The sequence below is a fragment of the Scyliorhinus torazame genome, chromosome 10 (genome assembly GCF_047496885.1).
Source record: "Scyliorhinus torazame isolate Kashiwa2021f chromosome 10, sScyTor2.1, whole genome shotgun sequence".
Lineage (NCBI taxonomy): Eukaryota > Metazoa > Chordata > Chondrichthyes > Carcharhiniformes > Scyliorhinidae > Scyliorhinus > Scyliorhinus torazame.
This window is the reverse complement of record NC_092716.1, coordinates 61919698-61947354: the sequence shown is the minus strand read 5'-3', so window position 1 is coordinate 61947354 and position 27657 is coordinate 61919698. Positions and strand designations below refer to the sequence as shown.

At 43.4% G+C, this 27657-nt stretch overlaps 1 protein-coding gene across 3 annotated transcripts in view; it reads right to left on the bottom strand.

The window, feature by feature from the left end:
• Window positions 1–27657, bottom strand: part of phkb (phosphorylase kinase, beta) — a 447849-nt gene that overhangs the window by 209603 nt on the left and 210589 nt on the right. For all 3 annotated transcript variants that reach the window (XM_072518193.1, XM_072518192.1, XM_072518194.1), the window contains 2 exons: window positions 27453–27510; window positions 15683–15760 (listed from right to left, as the gene is read on the bottom strand). In XM_072518193.1, the coding sequence (XP_072374294.1) occupies window positions 15683–15760; window positions 27453–27510 (136 nt within the window). The remainder of the gene's footprint in view (window positions 1–15682; window positions 15761–27452; window positions 27511–27657) is intronic.

Sequence of the window (27657 nt, the reverse complement as noted above, 5' to 3'; positions counted from 1 at the left end):
TCTCTGGGTAAAGAACCTACCTCTGATATCCCTCCTATATCTTCCACCTTTCACCTTAAATTTATGTCCCCTTGTAATGGTTTGTTCCACCCAGGGAAAAAGTCTCTGACTGTCTACTCTATCTATTCCCCTGATCATCTTATAAACCTCTATCAAGTCGCCCCTCATCCTTCTCCGTTCTAAAAGGCCTAGCACCCTCAACCTTTCCTCGTAAGACCTACTCTCCATTCCAGGCAACATCCTGGTAAATCTTCTTTGCACCTTTTCCAAAGCTTCCACATCCTTCCTAAAATGAGGCGACCAGAACTGTACACAGTACTCCAAATGTGGCCTTACCAAAGTTTTGTACAGCTGCATCATCACCTCACGGCTCTTAAATTCAATCCCTCTGTTAATGAACGCGAGCACACCATAGGCCTTCTTCACAGCTCTATCCACTTGAGTGGCAACTTTCAAAGATGTATGAACATAGACCCCAAGATCTCTCTGCTCCTCCACATTGCCAAGAACTCTACTGTTAACCCTGTATTCCGCATTCATATTTGTCCTTCCAAAATGGACAACCTCACACTTTTCAGGGTTAAACTCCATCTGCCACTTCTCAGCCCAGCTCTGCATCATATCTATGTCTCTTTGCAGCCGACAACAGCCCTCCTTAGTATCCACAACTCCACCAATCTTCGTATCGTCTGCAAATTTACTGACCCACCCTTCAACTCCCTCATCCAAGTCATTAATGAAAATCACAAACAGCAGAGGACCCAGAACTGATCCCTGCGGTACGCCACTGGTAACTGGGATCCAGGCTGAATATTTGCCATCCACCACCACTCTCTGACTTCTATCGGTTAGCCAGTTCGTTATCCAACTGGCCAAATTTCCCACTATCCCATGCCTCCTTACTTTCTGCATAAGCCTACCATGGGGAACTTTATCAAATGCATGGAGTCGACCATTCAGCCATAGAATCCTCTCAGTGCAGGAGGAGGCCATTTGGCCCATCAATTCTGCACCGACACTCTGAAAGAAGACCCTACCTAGGCCACTTCTCTGCCTGCAAGCCCATAACCCCATTTAACCTGCACATCGTTTGACACAAAGGGGCAATTTAGCATGGCCAATCCACCTAACCTGCACATATTTGCACTGTGGGAGGAAACCAGAATACATGGAGGAAACCCACAGAGAGGAGAAAATGCAAACTCCACACAGTCACCCAAGGTCAGAATTGAACCCAGGTCCTTGGCGCTGTTAGGCAACCGAGCTAACCACTATTCTACTGTGCCGCCCAGCCAGCCTTCTCAGTCAGTCAATAAGATCTTTGCTGATCTGATTGTGGCCTTAGCTCCACTAATCTCTCGGTCTCCCAGAACCCTCAACTCCTTTGTCAATCAACAACTAGTCTAAGTCAGCCTTGAATATATTCAATGAGCCAGCCTCCACTGCTCTCTGTGGAACAGAATTCCAAAGAGTAACAATCCCATGAGTGAAGAAAATCCTTCACATCCCGTTTGAAATACAAGATCATTTACTGTGTCCCTAGTTTTAGAGAGGAAACATCCTTTCAGCATATACCCTTGTCAAGCCCCCTCAGAAGTCTACATGTTCCAATAAGATTGCTTTTCATTCTTCTAACCTCCAATGAATATAGGCCAAACCTCATCAACTTTTCATCATAAGGCAACCCTTTCATCGTAGGAATCAGCCTAGAAAGCCTTCTCTTAACTGTTTATCCTTGCAAGTATATCCTTCCTTAAATAAGGAGACCAAAACTGGACACAATGCTCCAAGTATGGTCTCATCAATGTCTTGTACAGCTGTAGCAACATTTACCTACTTTTATACTCCATCACCCTTGCAATAAAGGTCAACATTCTATTTGCCTTCTTAATTTTCCATTTATCCCAGCCCGCTGTTCCCTATTAGTTAGCGAATTCTCCATCCGTGCTAATGTATCACCCCCAACACCACAAGCTCTTAAACCTTTATGTGGCACCTTATGGAATGCCTTTGGGAAATCAAAAAACACTACAACTACCCTTTATCTACTCTGCTTCCTACATCTGCAAATAACTCTAATAAACATGTCAAACACGATTAGTGTTTCGCAAAACCATGTTCACTCTATCTTATTGTATTACGATTTTCTATGTCTGTTTCCACTCTTTGATAATGGATTCCAGCAATTTCCAAATGAAAATGACTAACTGTGCTATAATTTCTCCTTTCTGTCTCCCTTTTTAAAATGCATCCACTATCTGTGTAGCCACTCTGTTTTTGACCCTGAGCTGCAAGTCATCAGGTCCAGGGGACTTGTTAGCCTTTAGCCCCACGACTTTTCCTAGTAATTTTTCTCTAGTGATTGTGATAATGTTTTAAGTTCCTTTTGTTCCCTGCTTTGCCACTATTCTTGAATGTTTTTGGTCTTGCTGTGACGACAGCGACAAAATATTTTCTCCAAGTCTACCATTTCCTTGTTTACATTATTAATTCCACAGTTTCACCCTTTAAGGGACCAACACTAAGTCGTCACTCTTCACCTTTTTACAAACTTTTACTTTCTTTTTTTAATATTTCTTGCTAGTTCTCTCTCATACTCCAATTTCTCCATTTTTTAAAAGTCAACTGTTGCAGATTTCTAAAAATTCCAAATATTTTGGCCGACCTCTAATCTTTGAAGCACAATCCATCCTTTTTTTTCCAATTGGGTGCCACCCTGAACTCACTTAGTTAGCCACCAATGGTGTACCCTGCACATAGAGTACTTCTACCTCTATGGAATATGTCTTTGTTGATGGTTATGAAATAGTCTGTAATGGCTTCACCTTTTAACCTATTTTCCTAGTCCACTTTAGCCAACTGTCTCATACACTTTTTATTGCCTTTATTTAAGATTAAGACCGTAGTCTCATATTCTTAAATTGAATCTGAAATTCTATCCTCTTTTGGTCAACTCTTACCAAGAGGATTTTTTAACTGTGAGGTCATTAATTAATCTTGTCGCATTATACATTACTAGCTCTAAAAAATCTGTTCTACGGATGGTTCCAGACGTATTTTCTAAGAATCTGTTGTGAATACACTCTATGAACTCATCCTACAGATTACCTTTGCCAATTTGATTCATCCTATCTTTATGATCAATACCTTTATTACAAGCCCCCAATATTTCTTGATTTATACATTTCCTACAATAGCTACTATTGGAAACTTATAAACCACTCCCACCAGTGACTTCCTTCCTTTGCTATTTATTATCTCTACCCAAACTGATTCATACATTTTGATATCTGAGCCAAGACCATTTCTCACTGCACTGATCTCATATTTTGTTAACAGAGCTACCCCACCTCCTTTTGTTTTTTTAACCTGTCCTTCTGAAATGTGAGATCACCTTGAATATTCAGGTCCAGCAATGAGGTCATTCAGGTCCCTCTGCAAACATTTCTCTATAATGGCTATAATATCATATTAATTTATTTCTATTTGTGTTATCAATTCATCTATCTTGTTACAAATGATGTGTGTATTCAGGTAAAGGGCATTTAATTCTGTCTCTTTACCATTTTTCCTGGCGATGAAAACTATTTATCTCCATTTGTACCGTTGGTTCATTTACACTGTTAGAATTATTTTCTGCATTCAGGTAAAGGGACTTTATTCCTTTTTTTTAACCACTGTTCTTTGCTTGCACATTTTGCCAGTGTACTATTACAGTTAAACTCTCCATCCTTTCCTGTTCCACTTTCTTATCTTTATCCAAATTGCTGCAACATTGCCTCAACTTTTCACTTTAGATTTCAGAATTTCCCTTCACTTGACCCTTTCCCATCTCTAAAAGTTGAAAACCTTATTGACAGCAATTGGTGAAGAGATATGGGAACCGTGTGTACATGTAATTTGAATATTTTCTCATGTAGAGGTAAATACCAATTCAATTGGCCTGTTTTCATGTTGTAATTTCTGCATATTTCTCTTAAGAAATTAAGAATATTACGTTAGTGGCAGGAAAGTCATTTCAATGCAAAGTATTCTCTTTTCATCATTTTACTACAAAGCTTTTATAAAAATTATTCTAAATGCTTGGAGAACATTTCGACTCCATTCCAACATACATTTTCAAATTCAGTACATTAAATATAAATCACCAAATGCTCAGGTCAGCAATCAGGATTACTAGCCTGAACTCTATCAAAATCCAGGCCGTCGTGCTGCCCGGAATAAACATGGAATCCGAGCCTGCGCAAGTGGATGGCGGGACCCTGGGCAGTATTTTACCAGTGATGGCCAATTAAGGAGCCACTGCCAGGCCCGCTATCCAATTAAAGACAGCAGCTTGCCTCCCAGAGCTGCTTGCTAATCAGAGGGTGTCTAAGTACCGTCAGTATAGGTGGCTACGACTGAGGCTGCAGGATGAAGAGGCTACAGGAAGAGGAAGTTGCCTTCAATGTGAGCTGCCATCAAAGGCAAGTCCATCTCCTGAGAGCTGGAAAATTCAGTCCCCCAATTTATTAAAGCTACGCACTGACTAACCCCATAACTGAATGTTTTCTAATGAGACAACCTGAGTCTATATGAGCTTGCAGACATGGAGACAGAAACACAATTAGCCATTATTAGCATTATCCTTACTCTGGTATACTATTATTAACATTCCCTTTGTCATGTGCCCATGACATCTTTGTCAAATCTCTGCTGAGCTCCCATCTATCCCTGTTCTCCTATTTTGCTCCAGTTTATCCACCCCCTCTTAAACAATATTAAATCCATCGCATTTCTCCTTCTCTTCGAATCTGAAAGAAGAGTCACACAGCTTTGAAACATTAATTCTGTTTCGCTCTCTCCACAGATTCTGCCGGACCTGCTGAGTTTTAGCATTTTCTGTTTTTATTTCATTTGGAAGTGATTTTTTTTAAAAGGCAAGATGGACCGGTTGCCAAACTTCTTAATCAGTTCTATCAGATTAATTAAAATAGATCATGTTCATCACAAAAATCATGTTTTCTTGACCTAAGGAATGGTGTAGCCATCTGGGATGGCCACTTCCAACGAGAAACATGGACGTTTGCAAAGCCCAATGGGAAATATGGACAATGTTAGATTCAGGCAGGCACAGAGCCTGAATGTATATTTGTGAGCAAAGAATCAGACAGCATCGAAACCCCGAACTGATTAGCATTTTAATGGCCCATCTCCGTAAGACAAAGGACTGATACTCAGGTAACCCATACAAGTCCAGACATTTTGGCGCCACTCCCTATACTCAGGAAGCATCAACAACAGGGTCAATGACCGCTTAGGACACGCCCAGCCATCAAGGCACCCGCCCCTTTATTGGCTCAGATCGAAGGCAGTGGTCGAGAACTGCCCAATTAATTGGGTCCAAACCTAAGGACAGCCCAAAAGAGCGCGAAACCCCCAAGGATAAAGAGAGACACTGCCATGTGTTCGATCTCTTTTGGACCTGGCACTCCGGCAACGTCCATCTCCAATCGTAGCACCACCAGAAGCAAGTTCAAGTTCAACGCCCGCTACAAGACGGATGAGCCCAGCTGAGCAGCAGTTACTTCTCCAGACCCAACAGATCCAGATTCGAACAAAGGCCACGGTTTCCCTGACCTAAGCCGGGTGCCTGAAGTTAAGTACAGGCTGTCATAGTTGTTAGGTGTAGTTTAACTCGTAGTGTTTATGTTGCATGTGTAAGTTAATCTTGTGTGTTAATAAAGTACCATTGATCTTGAACTAACTGGTTGTTTGGTTCTTTGATCGATACCCGGTTGAGTCTTGTGGCGGTATCATTTGATACCTGGCGAATCTGAGAGCATATCATATCAATATCTAGCTAAAAGGGCAACCTTATTGACGACCATATTTATAGGAAGCAAAAAAGGCAACAATGGTATATATACAATGCAAAAATGTCGCATGTTGTTTGTGGGAGGTGAGTGCATGACAGGAAGCCATTTTCTGCCTGTTCCAAATATAGCTAATCCATCTGGGCTTTGCAAACGTCCATGTTTCCATTTTCTCATTTTAGTTTACACCATAAAATAATGTTTTTTCCCCTGCTTTTGCTCTTGTAAGGAATCATCTTGGGAAATGCAGCATCCCAGTTTTCTTTATGGAACCTAAACCAGTCCATCACCATCATTTGTAACATTCAAGCTTCTAAATGTTGGACAGATGGTAGAGCTCCACAGACTGCAATCAACCATGAATATTTCTCTTTATGATATCAAGTGCAGGAAGCAGCAGTGTTATTAAAAGAGTAAAACAATATGGAAAAGAGGGAGGGAGTTGGATTCAAAGTGTGATAAAGAAGTATAACAGGCTAAAGGAGGACAGAGGGGGATCTGACACAGAGCAAGAAACATTACCATAGCATAAAGTAGACAGATGGGAGGAATTATAATGAATCAATATCGCTGTCTGTTGCTTTTCCACTAAATTAAACTCTGGGATTCAAATTGTATTTTGTATTAGCTAGGAGTCCCTAGATTGTACCATGACAGGTATTTGAATTTGAAAACTGAATCTTAAATCTTTGGGGAAAAGTACAGACACTGGAATTAATTTGCCATTATTTTGGATAAGTAATATAGTTATTTGCACTGCAAAAAATCTGTTCAGCGTTTGCCAAAAAGAAGATGAATTTGAGTCTTCTACAAAGGTAAATTATATATTCTAAATTCAATTTTCTGTTGCAAAATTATACATAAATCACCACTTTTAACTGAATTCTTCATGTTGCAAGTAGCAGGATACAACAGTTGTAGAGAGATGTCCTTTCCATAGTGTTGTCCCTTGATGGTCAAAAACATTATCATGGCATTAAGCCAGTTTACCAATAAATAATGAATCTGTCATGTTTAATAGAATTACGATGCGCTGTATTAATTGCTTCATATTAGTTAGTAGCTGGATTTCTTTCATCCAACGTGAAGTTATTCGGCAGGAAAACACTGCTGGGAGCTCTCCTGGAAGCCAGACACACTAATGAACTAGCACAAATGAGCTGGAACACAGCACTGACAGATCAACTTCTTAGATGTCATAATTTTCTCAGCAAGCTAAATGTAAGCATGATTGGGAATCTGGCAACTACAATAGAGGCCTTTTTCATGATGAAATGGGAGTGCAACACTGGGACTAACTTCATTAACAGCGTGATCAGGATAGAAGTATAGGGATTAAAACAGCAAAATGATATAAACTATGAATTACACAATGGTGGTTTTAATCCACTCGCTTTTCATTCTTCTTTATTTTTGCTTGATATTTTTCCCCCCAAACTCCAATTTACATATTGAGGCAGATTTTTACACAGAGTGGGGAATTAAACATTTTTAATTAATCAGTAAGCACGCAGTGACACAATGGGCTTCATGTTTGCAAAATAAAATTGCGGTGGCTTTCAATCTAACTGACTGGATGAAAGTTTGCTTTTGTGGTGGCTCGAGACAGACACTGAAGGCTTCCAGTAGTAAACAAATGGGTTTATTATGAAAGGCAAAGGCAGCCAGGTAACAGGCACAGAACCCTGTACAACAGGACACGATATAACACCCAAAAAAAAAGAGTCCCATTTTGGGCGTGACCAGCAGGGTGCTTTTGAGCGCTATGACCCGCTATCAAACGGAATTCTGTTTTCCTTTTCGGCCTCGGTCATCAACATCCCACCGAGGCTGCACTTACCTCATTTCCTGCAGTGACGAGCTCAGCTCATCAGTGCAGGAAGAGATCGGGGAGCCATTTCTAAATGCTTGTTGGGCTTGTAAACTCCTCATTGGGGGCCACCACCCTTCGATTCCCCAGGTGGTTGATGTGTATTTTGACTATCTTCCTGTTAACATTGACCACACAAGATTCAGGACTTGACTGGGCGACAACTCATCCTACTCACCAAGGCGAACGGACAGCGGAATTACAGACCAAAACTGGGTCTTTCACCTGTAAAGACCTGTCACCTCTGCTCTGACTCTTCTGGGAGGCCTTGTGTGCCTCCATCAACCCTTCCAAATTTGGAAATACAAGATCCAATCGGATTCTCAATTGACGGCCCATGGTATGAATGAGGGGTTGAGTTGTACAATAAGAAAAAAATTAGCCAATCCCTGGCAAAGAGATTTATTGGATTGCTTTTTCATGGCATTCTTGAAAGTTTGAAAGGGCCTCTCAGCCAGACTGTTTGAAGCTTTGTGGTAGGGGGCTTTCCTCGTGTATCGTATGCTATTTGCTCTCACAAAAAGCAGGAAATCATCATCAGTGAAGGTGGTGTCACTGTCTGAAACAATTGACTCAGGAAGCCCATGAATAGCAAACACTCGGTGCAAGATATCTACTGTGGCTGCCGAGCTAGTCTCCCCCCCACTCTCTCAAACTGATAGCCACCTTGTATGGGCATCTACCAGGACCAAAAACATCTTACCCAGAAACGGACCCGCATAATCAACATGGAACATGGTCCATGGGCGACCTGGCTATTTCCAGAGGTGAAGGGTGGTGCAGGGCAGCAAAGATTGCTGCATTTGGCAAGGAGGGGTGGGGGGACTCTAGCGGCATTAAATCACCTGCCCCTACCCAAGAGCATTGTACTAGTTCTTCAATGACTTTGTTTATTCTCGGCCACCAGACGTAACTACAATCCAACATTTCCATCTTTGTCTGTCCTGGGTGGGCGCTGTGTAACTCTTGAAGGAGATGCCCCCTGGCCTGAGGATTATCCATGATGACCACAGAATCATGCCATCTTCACATGTCAACTAGTCTTGATGAGTGAAGTAGGACCTCAGCTGTTTAGATTTCTCATAATATCAGCCAGACTGTATCATTCGTTTGACATTTGCAAGCATCGGGTCTCTTTGGGTGCAGCTGGGGATGTACCCTGCAGCCACTAGCAGGGTGTCTAGGAAGTCTGGGGCAAGAATGACCTCTTGGGGTACTGTAGCCACTTGGGTTGGCCACTTCCCGACTTAAAATGGAGAACCGCAAAGACTGAAGGGAAATTCAGCCAACACAGGCAAAATTGAACAAGTGCAAAAATCATGTGTATTGAAACTTGCAAAAAAACCAGACAGCACTGAAATCAACAGCCATCTGCATAGTAATGAGTGATTCCAAGGCACATTTGCAACATGTAAGGTGAATACGGCCAAGCCAGACTCCTCGGCGCCAGCAGGAGCCAAGACAAAGGAAGGCCAACGGACACTCAGGGACCGCCCAGCGATCAGGGAACAACTCCAGTATTGGAGAAATCGATCCAAGTGATCAGAACGTAGTCCAATCACTTGGAACCAGGTACGGGATCCGCCCAAAGGGGCAGGAAGCCCCTGGGGACTATAAAATAGAGTCCCCAAGTTCAAATCGTCCTTCTTGGCAGGGTCACTCAACAACGCAGACTCAGGACCTGAACAAAAGGCCATTTGTTCCCCTGACCTGGCGGGCCAATTCCGAAGCTAAGTATAGGCCTTTTAGTGCTAGAAATAGTCTAGAAAGTAGAGTTATATGCATAAGTAGTGACTTACTGTATATAATAAATGTGTTTTGATTTGAATCTTACTAATTGGTGTGTTGAGTTATTGATCAGTACTTGAACCTCGTGGCGGTATCACAAAGATACCTGGCGACTCTAGAGCAAAGGTTAAACAAACAGAGCAAATTACGAATTAAGAGCCAACCAAAATTTAACAACAGTACCGATGGTGACACAATGCTCTTGGGTAGGGGCAGGTGATTTAATGCATCTGCATTAGCAATTTGTGTCCCAGGCCTGTGCTGAAAAGCACTGTTGCAAGCCTCAAAGCAGAGTCCAACGCTGCACCCTTGCCAAGGCCATGGATGGTATGGGCTTCCTTAACAAATCCAGTCATAGTTTGTAGTTAGTCAGCACATCGAACCGTTGACCATACACATACTGGTGGAATTTCTTCACACGGAATATAACCATTTAACCCTCCTTCTCAATCTCAAACAGTTTGGTTCTGCTTCAGAAGGGGTCCTTGAGGCAAAGGCGAGGTGGCGCTCAAAACCATCTACCATTTTGTGGGATAAAATGGCCCCTCTACTGTAAGGGGATGCATCACATGTCATGACAATTTGTTTCCCCGGATCAAAATGCACCAAAAGCAATGCTTGCTTCATAACTCGGGAGGCTTCCTCTTGAAGCTACCTCCATTGCCTCTGCTGATTCTTCCTTAATAGCTGCTCTAATGGTGCCAATGTTGTGGCTAGATTCAAAATATGCCTTCCATAATAACTGACTGTACCAATGGAAGGATTTAAACTTGCTAACATTTTTGGGAGCAGGGACGTCTCATGTGGCCGTGACCTTTTCTTCCAATGGGTGCAACCCTGTCGCATCAACACAAAATCCGAGGTACCTCACCTCTGAGACCTGAAAAGTAAATTTTTCGCATTTTAGGCATACACATTAACCACTCAACTCTTTAACACTTCCAGGTGTCGTGCTAGTGACTAGCACATCATCAAGGTAAACCATTACCATGGGAATTGCCTGGAGGAGATTTTCCATTGTGCACTGGAAGATAGCGCAGGCTAAAGCAATGCCGATTGACAATCTGGTAGGAGAGGCCTTTATGGGAATTGGTTGTAACAAATTTCTGAGGCTCCTCATCCACCTCTAGTTGCAGGTGGTCATGACTGAAGTCCAATTTGGAATAGATGAGGCTGCTCGAGGTTTGGCGTAGGTCTTCAATTCGGGGAATCGGATACCGATCAACCTGGGCAGTTTGATTTATGGTCAGTTTATAATCCCCCCAAATCCTTATCGACCAGTCAGAGGTAAGGACCTGGAATATCGGCGCCACCCACTCTGAAAACTGAATCGTCTAATTCAATTGGACTGCAATCAATTGATGCATTGTCTGCTCTTCTTTAGAGCTCTTCTCCATTATGTTCAGTGGCGCTGTGCATGGCTGATGCTTTTTTTTTTTGCATTGGTGTGCATTGCCTCACTTTGCAATGGAAGCACACAATCCCCTAAAGATGACAGGTCTGCTGGGGACAGTCCGCCACCTCCCTCCTCCCACCCTGGCAACGATCGCAATCCACCTCGGATTCAGTTTGATTCTCCGATTCCTTCCTACGGTGCTGTCCTGAGAACCATGTCTGGCTCTGAGCTGTGCCTGTTCATCCCGTTGCAGCCCTCATGGCAGGATAGCCCCAGACTTGGTTAACCTCCCTTTCAACCATGCTTTGTAGCTCAGTGCACCTTTTTCGGCAAACTCCATCACCTGAGCTAACTCATTTTTTCAAAAGTAATTGTGGTCTCCACCAGAAGCTTCTTCTGGATATTCAGGTTATGAATCCCACAAACCAGTCGGTCATGCAACATGTCACTAAACACGGTCCCAAACTCAGTGCTCAGCAAACTGGCAAAGCCTGGCTATGAAGACTGAGACAGACCCTTCATGGTCCCTCGCTGCAGAGTTTAACTTACAATGTTGGAGTATAATCGAGGGCCTTGGGCTGTAATATTCCTTAACCAATTTCACTATCTGATCAAAGGTCTTCGAGTTGGTCGCTCTGGGGATGCGGGGTCCAAATCAAATTATACTTTTGGGGCCTGCAAACTGTCAGAGGTATCACCGTTTGCTTGTCCGCGCCTGTGATTTTGTTTGCAATAATAAATAAATGGAGCCGTTCGATGTACTGACTCTATGGTTCAACCCCTTGGACAAGTGTGTCTAATTTCCCAATGATCTGCATTCCCACTCACCGTTTAAATGATTCTGACTCTTGTTGGAGCTTCACTACTTTTTCAACTGTTCCTTCATTCCCCCCTCGATTCATGACAATTGTCAGCTGCGATCAAAAACCTTTACCTCGTCGTCAACTGGGTGGCTCGAGATACACAATGGAGGCTTCCAGTAGTTAGCAGGCACAGAACACTACAAAACAGGTTTTTACACTTCAGCTCCCTGGTCCACATTGCCCGTGGTCCTGCTCCCAGGGCCTGCACAAACTGCCCATTGGTTGGGTTTCGTGCGCTCCCATTTGGTTGGCCCTGAGCCAGCCACGTGGTCCGTGGAGTCTGCCCCGTTAAAAGGTTCACGCTACCAAGCTTTCTTCACCCGTTTCAAGAAAACTTTTGACATGACATTATTTTTCTTTGAACACACTTTTAAGTTTCTCTTAACCTTCTTGTGAAAATAACTTCAACCAAATTGTGTTTGTGAGATTCCGGCATTTTGAAATAATCTCTTCCTGCCCGACAGTTTATTTATGGATGAAGAGACTAACCAGTTGTAGTCACAAGCAAGAAAAGCTTAACTTCACATCGGGTTTACAAATAAGTTTGTGTGTTTGTGTGGTGAGCGACTCTATGGTGCAGGAAATAACATTTTTATGAACTCTTCAACTCATGGGATATCTGGAAGGCCTTTCGTAAAACCGGGACAAACAGAAATAACTGAGTAAAGTAATTTCACAAACAAAACCTATCAAACACATATCGGATTTGCTGAAGGATTTCTCCTTGCATACTCCAAAAGGAAAGAGAGTGGCTCATGTGTATGTTAGTCCCTTGGAACATGAAACCGGAGAGTTAATAGGGGAACACAGAAATGGCAGAGATACTAAAATCAATATTTTGCCTCAGTTTTCAGGGTGGAGGACACTAGTACCTTCCCCAGAGGAACGGGTAATTCAGAAGTAATAGAAAGGGTCGAACTTAGAACAATCAGCATCAATGGGAAAACAGCATTCAACAAACTGTTGCAACAAATAGAAAACTGTACAGAATTCAGCACATGTTGGCAACTATTGACTAGCGTAGGAAATAGAAGACATAGCCTATTGCAATATGTTCCAGGAAAATACAATTCTGGGCAGACTCGTGGAAAATTTAATTTGCGTCTAGACAAAGCTAAACCTGGGACTTCATAATGCTGAAACTGTGCCGTAAATGGGGAACTCTGCTATTCTCATCTTAATAAGGCAATCATTGAAATGAAATTGGAATTTATCATTACAATGGCAGCAAGTTCAAAGTCTCTGCAAAATGAGGCCTCCAGAGGAGTCACAAGTCAGAACATGGATGAACAGCAATGCAGAAAATTAGGAAGCAAATTTAATCAGATGCATGACTGTGAGGAAGAACAAAATGGAGGATGAGAGACCACCCAGAGTCTAACTGAAGGGAAACACAGCTTTACGAGATACAGTGACTAGCAGGTCTTGCAATGGAAGGCCAGGCACCATTCAATCTCCATCACCTCATTTTTTATGCAAAGTTTCTCTTGACCTTCCTGCAAAAATAACTTCAACCAAATGGTGTTTGTGAGATTTCGGCATTCTGAAATAATCTCTCCCTGTCCGACAGTTTACTTTATGGATTAACAGAATACCCAGTTGTAGTCACAAGCAAGAAAGCTTAACTTCACATTGGGTTTACAAAGAAGAAGTTTGTTGAGTGGTGAGGGACCCTATGGTGTAGAAAAGGACATTTTTATGAACTCTTCAACTCATGGGATACATGTAATGCCTTTCGTAAAACCAGAACAAACAGAAATAATTCAGTAAAGTAATCTCACAAACAAAACATATTAAACACACATCGGATTTGCTGAAGGATTTCTCCTTGCATACTCCAAAAGGGAAGAGAGTGGCTAATGTGAATGTTGGTCCTTTGGAACATGAAACCGGAGAGTTAATAGGGGAAACACAGAAATGGCGGAGATGCTAAAATCAATATTTTGTCTCAATTTTCACGGTGGAAGACACTGGTACCATCCCAATAGGAACGGGTAATTCAGAGGTAATAGAAAGGGTGAAACTTAGAACAATCAATGGGAAACAGTACTCAACAAACTATTGGGATTAAGGAAGACATGTCCCCAAGGCCTGATGGCCTACATCCTAGGGTGTTAAAAGAAGTGGCAACTGAGATCGTAGATCCATTGGTTATAATATTTTTGAATTCCCTGGACACGAGAAAGGTGCCAATGGATTGGAAAAATGCTAACATAATGCCCGAATGCAAAAAGAGAGGGAGGCAGAATGTAGTAAATTACAGGCCAGTTAGTTTAACATCTGTTGTTTGGAAATTGTTTGAATCCATTATTAAGAAAGTAATTTCAGGACTTTTGCAAGTCAAAACGCAATCCATCAGAATCAGCATGGTTTCATGAAGGATAAATCATGCTTGACTAATTTGTTAGAAAATGTAACAAGCCAAGTGGATAACGGGGATTCTGTAGGTGTAGTTTATCTGGACATCCGGAAGGTGACGCGCAGAAGGCAAATACACAAAGTTAGGTCACATGGGGTTAGGAGCAATTTATTAGCTTGGACAGAAGACTGGCTGATGGACAGAAGACAGTGAGTCAGGATGAACAGGTCTTTTTCTGGATGACAGGGGTGCAACAGGGTTCGGTCCTTGGGTCCAAACTATTTACAATCTATATTAACGCCTTGGATAGAAGGTTCGATAGCCATATTTGCAGATGACACTAAAACAGGTGGGACAGTAAGTTGCAATGAGGAAATAAGAACCTTACAAATGGATATAGATAGGTTAGGTGAGTGGGTCAAAATGTGACAGATGGAGATTAATGTGGCTAAGTGTGAGGTCATGCATTTCAGTCGGAAAAATGGAACCGTAACTTATTATCTAAATGGCAGACTTCGGGGTGGTCTGGTGCAGAGTGGACTGGGTGTCCTTGTGTATGAGTCGCCGAAAACTTGCTTGCAGGTACAGCAGGTAATCAAGAAAATGAATGGAATGTTGGCATTGATAGCTAAAGGAATAGAGTATAAAGGTACGGAAATGTTGTTGCAACTATACAAGGTATTGGTGAGACTGCACCTGGAATATTGTGCACAGTTTTGGTCCCCTTATTTGAAGAAAGACGTAGTGGCATTGGAGGCAGTTCAGAGGAGGTTCACTGGATTGATTCCAGAGATGAGGAGTTTGTCTTATGAAGACAGAATGAGCAGTTTAGGCCCATAAGTTTAGAAGAATGAGGGTAGATCAAATTGAGGTATGTACGATGATAAAAGGTATGGATAAGGTAAACGTGAAGCAGATGCTTCCTCTTGTGGGCATTCTATAATGAGAGGTCATAATCTCAGGATAAGGGGTAGCAAATTTAAAACAAAGATGAGGAGAAGCGACTTCACCCAAAGGGTCGTGAATCTGTGGAATTTGCTATACCAGAGTGCGGTGGATGTTGGGACAAAGAGTAAATTTAAGAAGGAGTTAGAAAGGTTTTTAATCGGTAATGGATTGAAGGGTTACGAAGAACGGGAAGGACGGTGAAGTTGAGGCCACGATGAGATCAGCTATGATCATATTGATCGGTGGAGCCGGCTCGAGAAGCTAAATTGCCTACTCTTGCTCCTAGTTCTTTTGTTCTAAGAAAGGACTAATCGGTCTAATTCCACCTTCCAGCTCTTGGTCTGTAGACCAGCAAGTAACAGTCCCGCAAGCACAAATCTGGTGTTCTTGATTAATAAGGGGATCAGGGGTTATGGGAAGAAGGCAGGAGGATGGGGATGAGGAACAGATGAGGAACAGATCAAACATTATTAAATAGCGGAGCTAACTCAATGGGCGGAATGGACTAATTCTGCTCCTATATCTTATGATCTAAAAGTATATAAAAGTAAAAACAACAGCTTGACTGAATATGATCAGGGGGAACATAAAGTGGTTCCTTACCATCATATGACTGGTGAAGCAGTGGTTCAAGGAGTTCCATGTATTGTTTTACTTGATCAGGTTTTTGCCTGAATACCCCTGTAGAAAACAAATTAGCTTTTAGAAACTGTTTCTAAAAAAACACTTACTTTCCTTTAATAATTTTATCAACTTCGCCTTTAACTGACTGAACATATATTCATTGTATGTAATTCTATATTGATAATGCAATACTCAACAAAGATATATTAAACATTAGCTGTGCCAACATTGTGCTTGATAAATAATTTTCACATAATCAGTGTCTTGGAAATTTATTTTCACATAATCAGTGTTTTAGAAATTTATTTTATATCGGAACCATCGTATAAAGTCAAGCCTCCAACGTTGCAAATTACTTACGATTTAACACAGTGCAATTATTATTCATTTATAGTGAAAGGAGAAAACAAATATCACATTGTCCAAATGATCAATAAATAGATCACTCTCACATACCAATAAAATGCAATGCCTTCCAAAGTAATAATAAAATGATGCATGGATTCAAGTTCAAAAATCATATGAGATTTGGAAAAGTGCATATTTGGTTTAAAGACCGAGGCATTAGCGGGTGCAAAGGCAGATGTTGTAGCCTTCACCTCGTTGATAGCCCGAAGGCGGATCCTGTTGGGGTGGAGGTCAACCTCTCCACCCTGTGCCTTTGCAGGGGGGGACCTGCTGGAATTCTTAACTCTTGAGATGGTGAAGTTTGAACTGAGGGGAAGGATGGAGGGGTTCTACATTCATGGGAGTTATTCATCATGCAATTTCAAGAATAGGATGGCATCGAACATTGGGGAGGTGGGGGGACTGTGTATGTTGGTGGTGACTATGGGTGATTCCGGATTCCTTTTATATTTGATGTTTGTGTTGACATGTGGGCTGTTGTTTGGGGGTTGGTGGGAGGATGGAATTGTTGTTGTTGATAAGCAGATTGACATTGTATTCGTTACCGTTGATTGTCTGTGGTGGGTGTAAAATTTGAAGAAAATGTGAAAAAGGGGAATAAAAATATATTTTTAAAAAAGACTGAGACATTATACCTCCTTAATTTTCTGATTAATGTATCTGACTATATTAACGAATTGCCCACAGCTATGCTGTCGAACCATGTACATTACTCTGCTAAATATATTTCAGTTATATTCAACAAGGTGTATTAAAAATAAATAGCATCAACGACAATTTCCAATATCACTTCAACCTCCCACTTCTCTAAACCTTCATTGAAACGTTTGGATTTTGTCTTTTATGCCCAACATCCCTACATGTGCAAGAAGCCACAAGTCCACCCTACCAAAGTCTAGATCCTGAGAATTACTGCAGTAAAAAAATTTTTTTTAAGCTGTTGACACAATTGTTATGGACGCTAGATGAAATAAGTTGTATGTGTGGGTATCAGGAATAGTTTTTCAGCTTTAAGTCATATTCCTTTTGGGTAAAAAGGTGAAAACAGGTCTAGTTTCATTTAAGAGTGGAGGCAGCTGGTCTGGAGCTGTTTGTACATGAGGTTTATGACTCTTGGAAGTCATTTCGGGAAGTTAAACAAAAGTAGAGAATAAAACTGCACTGTTGCCTAGAAACAAGGGCCATGGAGGGGAACCCACATAGATGTAACAGTAGTTTTTCGTTCAGTTGGTGGAGAAAGTTGTTTAAATTTCTTGAACTGGACATTCGAGGAGATTGCTAAGGAAAATAGAACATAGAACAGTACAGCACAGAACAGGCCCTTCGGCCCTCGATGTTGTGCCGAGCATTGTCCAAAACCAAGATCAAGCTATCCCACTCCCTGTCATTCTGGTGTGCTCCATGTGCCTATCCAATAACCGCTTGAAAGTTCCTAAAGTGTCCGACTCCACTATCACAGCAGGCAGTCCATTCCATACCCAAACCACTCTCTGAGTAAAGAACCGACCTCGGACATCCCTCCTATATCTCCCACCCTGAATCTTATAGTTATGCCCCCTTGTAACAGCTACATCCGCCCGAGGAAATAGTCTCTGAACGTCCACTCTATCTATCCACCTCATTATCTTATAAACCTCTATTAAGTCACCTCTCATCCTCCTCCGCACCAAAGAGAAAAGCCCTAGCTACCTCAACCTTTCCTCATAAGACCTATCATGCAAACCAGGCAGCATCCTGATAAATCTCATTTGCACTCTTTCCAATGCTTCCACATCCTTCCTATAATGAGGTGACCAGAACTGCACACAATACTCCAAATGTGGTCTCACCAGGGTCATGTACAGTTGCAGCATAACCCCGCGGCTCTTAAACTCAAGCCCCCTGTTAATAAACGCTAACACACTATAAGCCTTCTTCACGGCTCTATCCACTTGAGTGGCAGCCTTCAGAGATCTGAGGACATGAACCCCAAGATCTCTCTGTTCCTCCACATTCCTCAGAACCCTGTAATCCGCATTCAAATTTTTTCTACCAAAATGAATCACCTCGCACTTATCAGGGTTAAACTCCATCTGCCAAATTTCAGCCCAGCTCTGCATCCTATCAATGTCTCTTTGCAGCCTACAACAGCCCTCCACCTCATCCACTACTCCACCAATCTTGGTGTCATCAGCAAATTTACTGACCCACCCTTCAGCCCCCTCCTCCAAGTCATTGATAAAAATCACAAATAGCAGAGGACCCAGCACTGATCCCTGTGGTACACCGCTGGTAACTGGTCTCCAGTCTGAAAATTTTCCATCCACCACCACCCTCTGTCTTCTATGTGATAGCCAGTTACTTATCCAATTGGCCAAATTTCCCTCTAGCCCACACCTCCTTACTTTCTTCATGAGCCGACCATGGGAAACATTATCAAACGCCTTACTAATATCCATGTATACGACATCAACTGCTCTACCTTCATCTACACACTTAGTTACCTCCTCAAAGAATTCAATCAAATTTGTGAGGCAAGACCTACCCTTCACGAATCCGTGTTGACTATCCCGGATTAAGCTGCATCTTTCCAAATGGTCATAAATCCTATCCTTCAGGACCTTTTCCATTATCTTCCCGACCACCAAAGTAAGACTAACTGGCCTATAATTACCAGGGTCAATCCTATTACCTTTCTTGAACAGGGGGACAACGTTCACCACTCTCCTCTGGCACTATCACCGTGGACAACGAGGACCCAAAGATCAAAGCTAAAGGTTCTGCAATCTCATCCTTTGCCTCCCAAAGAATCCTTGGGTATATCCCATCTGGCCCAGGGGACGTGTCGACCCTCAGGTTTTTGAAAATTGCTAATACATCCTTCCTCAGAACATATACTTCCTCCAGCCTACCCGCCTGAATCACACTCTCATCCTCAAAAACATGGCCCCTCTCCTTTGTGAACACTGAAGAAAAGTATTCATTCAACGCCTCTCCTATTTCTTCTGACTCCATTCACAAGTTCCCACTACTGTCCTTGACCGGCCCTACCCTCACCCTGGTCATTCTTTTATTTCTCACATAAGAGTAAAAAGCCTTGGGGTTTTCCTTGATCCGACCCGCCAAGGACTTCTCATGCCCCATCCTAGCTCGCCAAAGCCCTTTTTTCAGCTCATTCCTTGCTACGTTGTAACCCTCAAGCGACCCTACTGAACCTTGTTTTCTCATCCTTACATATTCTTCCATTTTCCCCTTGACAAGACATTCAACCTCTTTTGTGAACCATGGTTCCCTCACACGGCCATTTCCTCCCTGCCTGACAGGGACATGCCTATCAAGGACACGCAGTATTTGTTCCTTGAACAAGCTCCACTTTTCATTTGTGCCTTTCCCTGACAGTTTCTGTTCCCATCTTATGCTCCCTAATAATTGCCTAATCGCATCATAATAACCCCTCCCCCAATTATAAACCTTGCCCTGCCGTATGGCCCTATCCCTCTCCATTGCAATAGTGAAAGACACCAAATTGTGGTCACGATCTCCAAAGTGCTCTCCCACAAACAAATCTAACACTTGGCCCGGTTTATTACCCAGTACCAAATCCAATGTGGCTCCCCCTCTTGTTGGCCTATACACATATTGTGTCAGGAAACCCTCCTGCACACACTGTACAAAAACTGCCCCATCCGAACTGTTCGACCTATAGAGGTTCCAATCAATATTTGGAAAGTTAAAGTCACCCATGACAACTACCCTGAGACCTCCACGCCTATCCATAATCTGTTTTGCAATTTCTTCCTCCACATCACTATTACTATTTGGGGGCCTATAGAAAACTTCTCACAATGTGACCGCTCCTTTCCTATTTCTAACTTCGGCCCATATTACCTCAGTAGGCAGATCCCCTTCAAACTGCCTTTCTGCAACCGTTAAACTATCCTTGATTAACAATGCTACTCCTCCACCTCTTTTACCACCTTCCCTACTCTTACTGAAACATCTATACCCCGGAACCTCCAACAGCCATTCCAGTCCCTGTTCTAACCATGTCTCCGTAATGGCCACAACATCGTAGTCCCAAGTACCAATCCACACTCCAAGTTCACCAACTTATTCCGGATGCTCCTTGCATTGAGGTAGACACACTTCAACCCACCCTTCTGTCTGCCTGTAGACGCCTGCGACCTTGATACCCTCCTCAGTACCTCACTACTCTCAACACTGGCTTATGGACTACAGCTTGTTTTCCCATCACCCTGGCAAATTAGGTTAAACCCCCCCAAAGAGCCGTAGCAAAGTTCCCTCCCAGGATATTGGGGCCCCTCTGGTTCAGGTGCAAACTGTCCTGTCTGTACAGGTCCCACCTTCCCAGAATATGCTCCAATTATCCACGTAACTGAAACCCTCCCTCCTACACCATCCCTGCAGCCACGTGTTTATCTGCACTCTCTCCCTGTTCCTCACCTCACTAGCACGTGGCACTGGCAACAAACCAGAGATGACAACATGGTTTGTCCTGGCTCTCAGCTTCTCCCCTAGCTCCCTAAATTCCTGTTTTAAATCTCCATCCCTTCTCTTACTTATGTCGTTGGTACCGATGTGTACCACAACTTGTGACTGCTCCCTGTCCCCTTTAAGGATTCTGAAAACACGGTCCGAGACGTCATGGACCCTGGCACCCGGGAGGCAACATACCAGCCGTGAGTCTCTTTCGCTGCCAAAGAACCGTCTAGCTGTCCCTCTAACTATCGAGTCCCCAATAATTATTGCTCTCCTGCTCTCCCTCCTTCCCTTCTGAGCCACAGGGACGGACTCAGTGCTGGAGATCCATTCACCGTGGCTTACCCCTGGTAGGTCGCCCCCCTCAACAGTATCCAAAACGGTATACTTGTTACTGAGGGGAACAGCCACAGAGGATCCCTGCACTGACTGCTTCCTCCCAGCCTCTCTCACCGTCACCCATCTACCTTGATTCTTCGGATTAACTACAACCCTGAAGCTACTATCTATGACCACCTCTGCCTCCCGGCTGATCCAAAGTTCATCCAGCTCCAGTTCCCTGACGCGGCTTCTGAGGAGCTGGAAATGGGTGCACTTCCCACAGGTGAAATCATCAGGGGACGGTGTCCCTCACCTCAAACATTCTGCAGGAGGAACATTGCACTGCCTTCCCTGCCATCCCCTCTAGATAAAAAAAGAAAAAGAAAGAAAGAGCTTACCTGTTATTCACTCTACCCCTTAGGTTAAGGGAGGTGGAAGGTGGGGACACTACAAGTGTAGTGTCTAGGGTTTAGAAACTGCCCAACTTAAATACAGGTAAAAATAAAACACTTAACCAGCAACCACTGCGCTCCCGACACGAGAACAGCAATCAGCTGTTATGGGCCTGCGCAAACAATTTAAATCTTTACTACTTACCCAGCAGTCACTCTGTCCTCACTCCGACCGGATTCAGCTGGAAACTCCCAACAATAAGTTCTTAACAAAATTTACTCCCCTTCTCAGCAAGCACTTGCTCAGCAACCAGTGCACCCTGCACGATAACACCTCAGGGAAAAGACAACCTACTTACCAGTCACCAGCCAATCACTTACCTGCAGGTGGTGATGTCACGGTTCAATTTCTATCTACTTCTACCTGCTCTTGATGCTCCCTTTTGATCTTTACTCGGCTGGGATCCTAACAGTGATTGTCTTTTTTTGGGGGTTAGAGGAGGAGGTAGCGAGGGAAACACTGAAGAAGATTTCTGGGTTTAACTGTCACTTGACAACAGCTCCTCCACAAACCACATTCAAGATACAGTGACCGCAATGCACTGATGCAAATTTTCCCCACAACAGCCAATCAGCAGCTCTGCTATACTGCCCTCTGCTGGATGCTTGCCTTGACTTGAACACCTAGGGTGTCTTGCTCAGGTACACTTTCTGGATGCAGTGACCGCAATGCGCTGATGCAAATTTTCCCCACAACAGCCAATCAGCATCTCCGCTCTACTGCCCTCTGCTAGATGCCTGCCTTGACTTGAACACCTAGGGTGTCTTGCTCAGGTCCACTTTCTGGATGCAGTGAGTGCAATGCACTGATGCAAATTTCCCCCGCAACAACCAATCAGCAACTCCGCTCTACTGCCCTCTGCTGGATGCTTGCCTTCACTTGAACACCTAGGAGGCCTTGCTCAGGTACACTTTCTGGATGCAGTGACCGCAATGCACTGATGCAAATTTTCCCCGCAACAGCCAATCAGCAGCTCCGCTCTACTGCCCTCTGCTGGATGTTTGCCCTGATTTGAACACCAAGGGTGTCTTGCTCAGGTACACTTTCTGGATGCAGTGACCGCAATGCACTGATGCAAATTTTCCACACAACAGCCAATCAGCAGCTCCGCTCTACTGCCCTCTGCTAGATGCTTGCCTTGACTTGAACGCCGAGGGTGTCTTGCTCAGGTACACTTTCTGGATGCAGTGAGTGCAATGCACTGATGCAAATTTCCCCCGCAACAACCAATCAGCACTCCGCTCTACTGCCCTCTGCTAGATGCTTGCCTTCACTTGAACACCTAGGAGGCCTTGCTCAGGTACGCTTTCTGGATGCAGTGATCGCAATGCACTGATGCAAATTTTCCCCACAACAGCCAATCAGCAGCTCTGCTCCACTGTTCTCTGCTGGATGCTTGCCTTCACTTGAACACTTAGGGTGTCTTGCTCAGGTATACTTTCTGGATGCAGTGACTGCAATGCACTGATGCAAATGTTCCCCGCAACAGCCAATCTGCAGCTCTGCTCTACTGCCCTCAGCTGGATGCTTGCCTTGACTTGAACACTTAGGGTGTCTTGCTCAGGTACACTTTCTGGATGCAATGACCGCAATGCACTGATGCAAATTTTCCCCGCAACAGCCAATCAGCAGCTTCGCTCTACTGCCCTCTGCTGGATGCTTGCCTTCACTTGAACACCTAGGAGGCCTTGCTCAGGTACACTTTCTGGATGCAGTGACCGCAATGCACTGATGCAAATTTTCCCCGCAACAGCCAATCAGCAGCTCCGCTCTACTGCCCTCTGCTGGATGTTTGCCCTGATTTGAACACCAAGGGTGTCTTGCTCAGGTACACTTTCTGGATGCAGTGACCGCAATGCACTGATGCAAATTTTCCACACAACAGCCAATCAGCAGCTCCGCTCTACTGCCCTCTGCTAGATGCTTGCCTTGACTTGAACGCCGAGGGTGTCTTGCTCAGGTACACTTTCTGGATGCAGTGAGTGCAATGCACTGATGCAAATTTCCCCCGCAACAACCAATCAGCACTCCGCTCTACTGCCCTCTGCTAGATGCTTGCCTTCACTTGAACACCTAGGAGGCCTTGCTCAGGTACGCTTTCTGGATGCAGTGATCGCAATGCACTGATGCAAATTTTCCCCACAACAGCCAATCAGCAGCTCTGCTCCACTGTCCTCTGCTGGATGCTTGCCTTCACTTGAACACTTAGGGTGTCTTGCTCAGGTATACTTTCTGGATGCAGTGACTGCAATGCACTGATGCAAATGTTCCCCGCAACAGCCAATCTGCAGCTCTGCTCTACTGCCCTCTGCTGGATGCTTGCCTTGACTTGAACACCTAGGGTGTCTTGCTCAGGTACACTTTCTGGATGCAATGACCGCAATGCACTGATGCAAATTTTCCCCGCAACAGCCAATCAGCAGCTTCGCTCTACTGCCCTCTGCTGGATGCTTGCTTTCACTTGAACACCCAGGGTGTCTTGCTCAGGTACACTTTCTGGATGCAGTGACCGCAATGCATTGATGCAAATTTTCCCTGCAACAGCCAACCAGCAGCTCCACTCTACTGCCCTCTGCTGGATCTATGCGAAGAATCGTAGACTAGTTTCTTTTTATTCAGGGGATGTGTGTGTCACTGGCTTGGCCCGCATTTATTACCCATCCCTAATTGCCCTTGAACTGAGTGGTTTGCTAGGCCATTTCAGCGGGCGTTTAAGTCACCCACATTGCTGTGTGTCTGCAGTCACATGCAGGCCAGAGCAAGTAAGGGGGCCAGATGTACATCTCTTCTCTAAAGAACATTAGTGAACCAGGTGGTTTTCCTTTTACAACAATCGACAATGGTTTCACGGTCCTCATTAGACCTTTAATTACAGATTTTTACGGAATTCAAATTTCACGATCTGCAATGGCGGGATTCGAACTCAGGTCCTCAGGGCATTATTCTGGGTCTGTAGATTACTAATCCAGTGACAATGCCACTACGCCAGCACATCCCATTACGTTGCTTTAAAGTTAAAGTATCAGTGAATGTCAAATGAGTTCTGGATCTCAAAGGAGATACTGAGTTGTCAGCACTCGATTGGGAGAGGGAACTGCAGGGAGCAGGTCCAAAAGGAGAGGGTGCAGAGGAGGTTTACCATGATGTTGCCTAGTCTGGAGGGTGTTAGCTTTGAAGAGAGGCTGAATAGACTTGGACTGATTTCATTAGAAAGACGGAGGTTGAGGGGTGACCTGATAGAGGTCTACAAGATTATGAGGTGCATGGATAGCGTAAATGGGCAAGCACTCTTTCCCAGGGTAGAGGAGTCAGTCACCAGGGGGCATAGGTTAAGGTCCGTAGGCAAAGTTTAGAGGAGATATGTGAGGCAGGATTTTTACACGGAGGGTGGTGTGTGCCTGAAACGCGTTGCCAGGGGAGGTTGCGGAAGCGGATACATTAACGGCATTCAAAAGGCATCGTTACAAACACATGGACAGGATGGGTATAGAAGGATTCTGCACAAGGAAATATGGAGCATTTTGGCAAAGGTTGGTATCATGACCGGTACAGGCTTGGAGGGCCGAAGGACCTGTTCCTGTACTGTATTGTTCTTTGTTCTTTATTCTTATGAGCCTCAGCTGGTCAGGCAGCCGCCCACCAGCAGGGCAGTTCATATTGTACGAGCTCCATGAGGAGCTCAATCAGGATATCCCCATGGGCCTCATGGGTGTCATTACATCCCTTCCCCTCCCAAAGTCTGAAAGTCTCCTTCTGCCACAAACTGAGGAGGCCTTCTGTGCCGCTTTGCACGAGGCTGTGCTTCAGCCAGCAGTGGGTTGGGGTCGGGTGGCGTATAGCGGTTTGTAGACCACCTTCTCTGAGACAATCAGCAGCCCACAGTTAAAAATTTCGCCCCGGTATCCTGGGGAGAATACTGAAGACAAAAAGGAACTTCCCCTCCTTGAACTTGTTTACATTATTAACCTCACCCAAAGATTTTATTACAGCAAATTAGAGTTCATTTATTTTTTGTGTTGTCGTAGTGTAACACACTTGCTAACTAACAAGCATGAAATGGTAACTAAACACGATGAGGTATCTTGAAAGTCTCTTTAATGTGGCAATGTGTCTTTTAAACACAGATTCCTATAAGAATTTGGTAGTAATTGTTTGTACACACAGATCACATTGTGCTTTACAATCAAGGCATTCAATTATCGAGGTGCGCTGCTCTGTCACATGGGTACGGTAGTCCAGTAATTACGGTACAGGACTAGTAATGAGTTCAAATCCCACCAGATACCAGACAAATGCCCATGGATTCCAATTGCGTTATTGATGTTGTTCAGGGAGAGGAAACTGTAATTTCCTATCTGGTGTGGCCTACATACAATCACTCTTCATACGTGCTTGATCTTAATGTTTTCTCGAGTGGCACAGCAAATGGCTCAACTATTATAAAAAGTCTATAAAGTAAAACAGCAAGATAATAACAAGTAATCACTCAGGCATCAGATTAAGACAATCCCAGTGATGTTGATTCTGCAGTCGTCCTCTTAGTCAATATTTGGTCAACCAAAGGCCAAGCTGAGAAAGCTGCCCCACAGTCTAATCAAGTAACAACCCAATATTGTCATCTCAAGACAGCCAATATCCGATTAGTGCAACTCCGAACCCCATAAAATGTCCAACAAAGACTTGCCAATTGGTCAGTAGTGAACAATAACAAGCTGTTATTGGTGGTGAATATGAAAGTATCCCTTCCAGAATATACTTTTTACCCACGTTTCCCTCAGAGGCTTATCCAAGTGTATATTCAACATGAAAGAGCACCAACTGAAGAAGCAATGGTATGTGATGATCAGCACCTTTAGCGGAATTGGACATGGTCGGTGGAGACTGGGCCTGTATTCACTGGAGTTTAGAAGAATGAGAGGGGATCTAATTGAATTTTTTAAAATTCTGACAGGGCTGGACAGACTGGATGAAGGAATTTTGTTTCTTCTGGCTGGGGGTTCTAAGACAAGAGTCACAATCTCAGGGCTGAGAGGAGGAGAAACATTTTAATTCAGAAGATGGTGAACCTGTGGGATTCTCTGCCACAAAAGGCTGTGGAGGCAAAGTCACTGAATGTATATAAGGAAATGGATTTCTAGACTTTAAAAGCATCAAGGTGCATGTGGAAAGCATGGGAGAGTAGCATTGAGGTAGATAGTCAGCCATGATCATATTGAATGGGAAAGCAGGCACAAAGGGCCGAACGGCCTACTCTTGCTCCTATTTTTCAAATAGCAAATTACAGTCACTCCAAGAAGTTAAGCAATGATCATTGCCAAGAAAAAGAAAATTGAAAACCACCTTCTTGAAGTCCTTAAATTCTTTATGTCATGTCACTATGGGTGCCACTATGGGAATATAATCAGTGTAAACATGGCAGCATTTCAATTTCTTAGGGCAACTAGGAAAGACACTATCTACATCTTGAAAACAAATAACAAGAAATGCTTACTATCATTTAAATCTTGGAACTATTTGATGAATTTAGCATCAGTGTTCTTGCAGATCATACATAAACCATTTTTAGATTATTCAAACAAAATGAACAGGTTTAGTTTCCACTTATTAGTTATGATCCATATAGAATCATTGATTGGTAAAAAGCAGAAAGATGTCATTTGGCCCATTAAATCTGCACTGGCAATTGAAGGGCAATCCAATTTGTCCCACTGCCCCATTCGTTCCTGGTATCCCTGCAACTTCTTTTTTCCTCATCAAGTACTTGCCAATTCCCTTTTGGAGCTGCTATGAATCTGTATTCCAATCTTTGAAATCAATAGAAATCAATATTGGAAAAATGCATAATAGTGGTTGAATCAATATCACCCATTATACATGATCATCCATAGCCAAAATTATGTTTGGAAACAGTGGGAGCAATCACTTCTATTTGTTACTTTTCAGTTTTAACATTGCTTGTTTCCTGCAGAGAAAACCCAGTAATCTAATGTAAACTATATATATCTGGTCCAACATTAATCTGAAAGTGACATGTACCATAAATTAAAACAAGAATTTATTTCCAAATAAAACAAAATGTTCTACTCACCATCAATTATCAAGAAAATATAAAACAGGGGAAATTCACATTCAATGCCATCGAACAGCTAGAAAAGAAAAATAATTTTAATATTTTGTATTAATTAATGTGTGTGGAAAGTTGCCATTGTCCCAGAGGACCATAGGCTGCTCTCCCCATTTGAGAGAGCTGACTGGTGATGGTTTCCACTTGAAGGTCACCACACCTCAGGTAA